Source organism: Salvelinus namaycush, chromosome 5 (genome assembly GCF_016432855.1).
Source record: "Salvelinus namaycush isolate Seneca chromosome 5, SaNama_1.0, whole genome shotgun sequence".
Classification (NCBI taxonomy): domain Eukaryota; kingdom Metazoa; phylum Chordata; class Actinopteri; order Salmoniformes; family Salmonidae; genus Salvelinus; species Salvelinus namaycush.
Window position 1 is genome coordinate 65,242,829 of NC_052311.1, and position 6,000 is coordinate 65,248,828.

Consider the following 6,000-nt stretch of genomic DNA (forward strand, 5'->3'; position numbering starts at 1 on the left):
TACCTCCATCCCTCCATCCGTACCTCCATCCATCCCTCCATCCCTCTATCCCTCCCATGCCTCGATCTCTCCATCCATTCCTCCCATCCCTCCATTCCTCCATCCATACCTCCATCCCTCCATCCATCCCTTCATCCCTCCCATACCTCCATCTCTCAATCCATCCATTCCTCCATACCTACATCCCTCCCATACCTCCATCCCTCCCATCCACCCATCCCTCCATCGCCCACATCCCTCCATCCCGTCCATCCATCCATCCCTCCATCCCTCCCATACCTCCATCCATTCCTCCCATCCCTTCATCCCTCCATTCCTCCATCCATACCTCCATCCCTCCATCCCTCCATCCCTCCCATACCTCCATCCATTCCTCCCATCCCTTCATCCCTCCATTCCTCCATCCATACCTCCATCCCTCCATCCATCCCTTCATCCCTCCCATACCTCCATCCCTCCCATCCACCCATCCCTCCATCGCCCACATCCCTCCATCCCGCCCATCCATCCATCCCTTCATCCCTCCATCCCTTCATCCCTCCCATACCTCCATCCCTCCATCCATCCATTCCTCCATACCTACATCCCTCCCATACCTCCATCCCTCCATCGCCCACATCCCTCCATCCCGCCCATCCATCCATCCCTCCATCCCTCCCATACCTCCATCCATACCTCCATCCCTCCATCCGTACCTCCATCCCTCCCATCCCTCCCATCCCTCGATCCCTCCCATCCCTCCCTCCATCCATCCATCCCTCCCATCCCCCATCCCTTCATCCCTCCCATACCCCCCATACCTCCATCCATCCATCCCTCCATACCTCCATCCCTCCCATACCTCCATCCCTCCCATACCTCCATCCCTCCCATACCTCCATCCCTCCATCCCCCATCCCTCCATCTATACCTCCATCCCTCCCATACCTCTGTACCTCCATCCCTCCATCCCTCCCATACCTCCATCTGTACCTCCATTCCTCCATCCCTACCATACCTCCATCCATACCTCCATCCCTCCACCCCTCTATCCCTCCCATGCCTCCATCCCTCCATCCATTCCTCCCATCCCTTCATCCCTCCATCCCTCCATCCATACCTCCATCCCTCCATCCATCCCTTCATCCCTCCCATACCTCCATCCCTCCATCCATCCATTCCTCCATACCTACATCCCTCCCATACCTCCATCCCTCCATCCATCCCTTCATCCCTCCCATACCTCCATCCCTCCATTCCTCCATACCTACATCCCTCCCATACCTCCATCCCTCCATCGCCCACATCCCTCCATCCCGCCCATCCATCCATCCCTCCATCCCTCCCATACCTCCATCCCTCCCATACCCCCATCCCTCCATCCCATCCCTCCATCTCTCCATCCCTCCCTTTCCCTCACCTGCTCTCTCTATCTGCTGTGTCTGAGTACCTGGAATGACTTGCCCTGTCAGTCTCAGGTGGTTTACATAAGAAAACAATTGGGGAAATGGCTGCAGAGTGCACACTGTTATGCTTCCAAGCCTGTTGAAGATCCATAATGATTGAAGTGGTGCTGTTTGAAATGAGAACAGAATCTAGAGTATGAGAAGACATTGTCCTTTTTCCTCATTCCCGCCCCTTTTGCTGGATGGTCTTCAGATCAGTATGTAGTAACTACCGTCTTCTGCTCTGAACACAGACTGCTGTCTCATACTGACTGACTGACTTTCCCTCACGCCATCTATCTCTCTGTCTGCCTCTCTATTCCCATCCATCCATCTCCCATTATCTACTGAACTCAGAGCCCTTCCATCCATCTGGCCTGTCTTAAACCTCCACCGTCATCCTGATCACAGCTGGTTACACCTGATCGAAGATCACTTTGTCTTTCTGCCTTCTAATGGTTGGAGATTGGGTATTGGGATTGCATAAACAGATCCCAGACCTGTGCTTAGGGCATCGTCTACTTAGAAGGCGTGAGGGATGGTAACTTGTTGGAACTTTTTAAAGGTAACAATACCCTGCCATCCTTTCTGTTTGTCACACAAGCACACAGTCAGTCAGGAGAGTGTCTAACCCAACATGACATCAGCTAATGTGTCTAAGTCTTCTTCATACACAGGGTGCAGTCCCTGTTTCTGCTAACGAGATTCCCCTCGTTAAGTCCATAAGGAGGTCATCTCAAGGGGGGGGGGGGGGGGGGGGGGGGATAATAGTAAAGAGGGAGGGGTATAGAGGATGAGGGGGGAATGGGTTGAGTAGTAGATCCTCGGGGAGGAAAGCTGTCATTTTCACCTGAGAGGGCAATAGAACACACCGCACAAAGAGTGGAGGAGAGCAGGAAAGGAGAGCAGGAAGAATTTTGTCTGTGGGGTTGCTCTTCTCATTGCCTTCAGTTGACCTCAAGGCTTTGTGGAACTGGACTATGGGACACGGTTCGCTACAGTATATGGTCTCTGGCTGAAGCTCTAAGGACTTTATGGGTGTTTGAGGCTCAGGCCTACTGTGGGTGTCTGGGTAAGGAAGTACTGGACTGGGCTTGTTGTGTGTGTCTATCTGAAACGCTGCACATGCTGTCTGGGTGTAATCTCTAACTGCCTGTCTGTGTCCTTGTCCTTGCAGGTACTGAGACCCTGAGTCATTGTCTATGAATACACTGGCTGTCTGTACTGTAGTGAGTGTGTCCAAGCCAGCTAACCTCAAGGAGGAAGATGTGGGAGATGCGCACAGACACAAACATATGTCCTACAGAACATGAATGAAAAAGGACATTGATGCTTCTGAGTGTGAAGTAACACGCATAGGTTACACTACAGAGAGTTCTGGACTTACCCTCTCTTTCTCACACACACACACACACACACACACACACACACACACACACACACACACACACACACACACACACACACACACACACACACACACACACACACACACACACACACACACACACACACACACACACACACACACACACACACACATTCTAACACACACCCTGAGACATGGATACTATGGTGAAGCAGTCTCTGGCGGTGCCCATGAAGAAGCTGTCTAGCTGTGTGACAGGAGTGAAGGAGAGAGAGGTGTGGGCCAGGCGCAGGGCCAAGAGGGGGACAGGAGGAGTAAAGAGCAGCCCTCCACGGATGGGACAGACCTCCGTCATACGCTCCTACCAAACTGACCTGGAGAAGGAGAGGTGAGTGACCGCAAACATAACTAGAACATGACCACTGTGGTCAATGTGGAGATTAGAAACAACACCATGAGGAGATTATGGATGAAAACCAGCTTCGTAACAGACAGGTTGGGGGTTGGCGGTGATGGGTTTTAGGGCAGGGATGTATTTATGTTTGTGTGTGTCTATCTATGTGTTGCATGTAATTGTTGTGTTGATTCCAGGAAGTTGAGGGAAGCCCTGAATGCTCAGAAGCACGCAGAGAGAGCCGCCATGAGGGATCACTTCAGGAAGAAGTACCAGCTCTCCAAGGTTAGTGTGGATGTCTGAGTAAGGAAGTACTGGACTGGGCTTGTTGTGTGTGTCTATCTGAAACATTTGCAGACCAAATTATACCCCTCTCTCCTAGCCCCTATCTCCTAGCCCTATCGCCTAGCCCATATCTCCTAGACCCTATCTCCTAGACCCTATATCCTATCTCCTAGCCCCTATCTCCTAGCCCCTAGCCCCATACCCGTAACCCTTAAAGCAGTGCTATATTTAAACAGTATTTTTTCCTCGTCACCCTACCCCTCTCTTCCCAACTCTCTTCCCAACTCCCAGAGTTCCAAGGACACCAGCCACCTGAGTGCGGCGCAAGGTAAAGTGGCACTCCCCCGTCAACTGGCTAAACTGATTGGTCCTGAGACCCCGGCCAAGGACGATGGCTACAACCTGCTGAGCGCCTTCCAAGGCCTCAACTTCAACATGGGGATGCTTGGAGGCAAGCAGACCAAGTCGCCCACTCCAATGTCAGTCAACGGAGAGGCCTGCAAAGTCATGTGATCAAAGAGAACATACTAGATACTACACAGAATCAACATGCAACATGCTAAAACATGCATTATGCCTGAATGATGAAAAATAACATTTTAACACAACGTAGCAGCAGATTGGAGGGAACACATTGGCAGACGACTTTGTCACAGTTGCTCCTCTATCCCTTTATCTCCTTATTTGTCTTTAACTCTCTCTCTCTTTCTCTCTCTCTCTCTCTCTTCACCCCTTTTTCCCTCTCTCTCTCTTCCCCCTCTCCCTCTCTCTCTCTCCCCACCCCTGTCTCTCTCTCCACCCCTCTCTCTCTCTCGCTCTCCCTCTCTCTCTCTTCACCCCTTTCTTTCTCTTTCTCTCTCTTCACCTCTCTCTCTCTCTCTTCACCATTTTTTCTCTCTCTCTTCCCCCCCCCTCTCTCTCTCTCCACCTCTCTCTCTCTCACTCTTTGTCTCTCTCTCTCTCTCTTCACCCCCTCTCTCTCTCTCTCGCTCTCTCTCTCTTCACCACCGCTCTCTCTCTTCACCCTTCTCTCTCTCTCTTCACCCGTCTCTCTCTCACACCAACCCCCCCCCCCCCCCCTCTCTCTCTCACTCTCCCTCGCTGAGTTATCTGCTGATCAGACTGTTGACAATAGAGCCAGGCTGTGAGGATGACTCGTCAGGGGAAATTATGTCATGAATGACGTCATCCCTGTGTCACTGATAGTAGGACATGGCTGTCATTGTTACTATTTGCATAGAACTGGTCTGGACCATACAGGAACTAACTGGATGAAACTGGACTGGACCTGTTACAGATCATTAGGCCCATTTAGGGCCCACACACAGGGAAGGAACCCAAACAAGATAATAACCTTAAGTGTTGTTTTCACATTTACTTCAGTTTTCACTTCTTAGTTCCCAAATATTTGTCTTGTTAATCTTTGTTTTGTACATAACCTTTGACTTTTGTGGGGTATATAAGTCAAACGCTGTCCTTATTATGTTGTTACAAAGAAACTGTTAATAAAGACTAGTTTGGTACTGGCATACAACAGAGATGTGTGTGTGTGTGACTATGGGTGTGTGTGAGTGTGTTCCTGCATGTCTGTGTGTGACTATGAGTGTTTGTGACTTTGTGTGCGTGTGTTAATCCTACACCATTCTGACATTTTTGTTGTGCTATGTTTCTCTTGAACTTTGACCTTCTGAGACATAAATCATCACCTCTATCAGCTATATGAGAGATGGAGGACAAACAGTCGAAGGATGAGAGGAGGGAGGGATGGAGGGATGGAGCAATAATTGAGAAGAAAAAAGCACATTTGCGCTGTAGAGAGTGGAGAGTAGCGGTGAAGCTATGAGAGTCTGAGAGGGTCATCCCTACCTCAGACCATGTGGAGTGTATCTGTGAGCCCGTCCGTGTTGCAGGTGATACAGGGGATGTGTGTGTCCGTGCGTCCAGCAGCATGTGTGAGGATACAGAGGGGGATGTGTGTGTGTCCGGCGGGGACAGTGGCAGGGCGCGGTGTGGAGGGGGTAACCCCCGCCAGAGGGGGTCCTGCGGGGAGGGGTGGAGGTAGAGGGCTGAGGCGGTTTGAGGAGATCCCCCACACGGGCAGCAGTGGCTGGCTCAACCTGGTGAAGTTCTGGAGAGAAGACAGATTTAAACTATTACACAAACACATGGAGAGGACCTTCAACACCCTCGGCCCCATTTACAGGTACCTGTGTGTGTGTGCATGTGCATGGTTGCGTGTGTGCGTGTGTGTTTGTATGAACGTGTGTGTGGCAGTGTGACGCTGTGGGCCCTATCAGCTCTCACAGTCTCACATCATGTTTCTCAAATGTACATTTTCAAAGTTGTTCCAAATGTCAAATGTTAAAGTTTTGAAGGTTAAGTTGAGGCATTAACTCAGAGTTTTTAAGGTTGAATGGTTAAGGTATTAACTCTGAACGGTTAAGGTATTAACTCTGAACGGTTAAGGTACTAACTCTGAATGGTTAAGGTACTAACTCTGAATGGTTAAGGTATTAACTCTGAACGGT

General features: G+C 50.5%; 1 protein-coding gene across 1 annotated transcript in view; it reads left to right on the top strand.

Moving 5' to 3' along the window:
• Positions 1–3,433: 3,433 nt before the first annotated feature.
• The window catches only part of LOC120047273 (cytochrome P450 11B, mitochondrial), a 14,004-nt gene continuing 11,437 nt past the window's right edge, over positions 3,434–6,000 (top strand). Inside the window, exons 1-3 of the mRNA XM_038992801.1 lie at positions 3,434–3,472; positions 3,764–3,976; positions 5,344–5,675. Of these exons, the coding sequence (XP_038848729.1) occupies positions 3,434–3,472; positions 3,764–3,976; positions 5,344–5,675 (584 nt within the window). The remainder of the gene's footprint in view (positions 3,473–3,763; positions 3,977–5,343; positions 5,676–6,000) is intronic.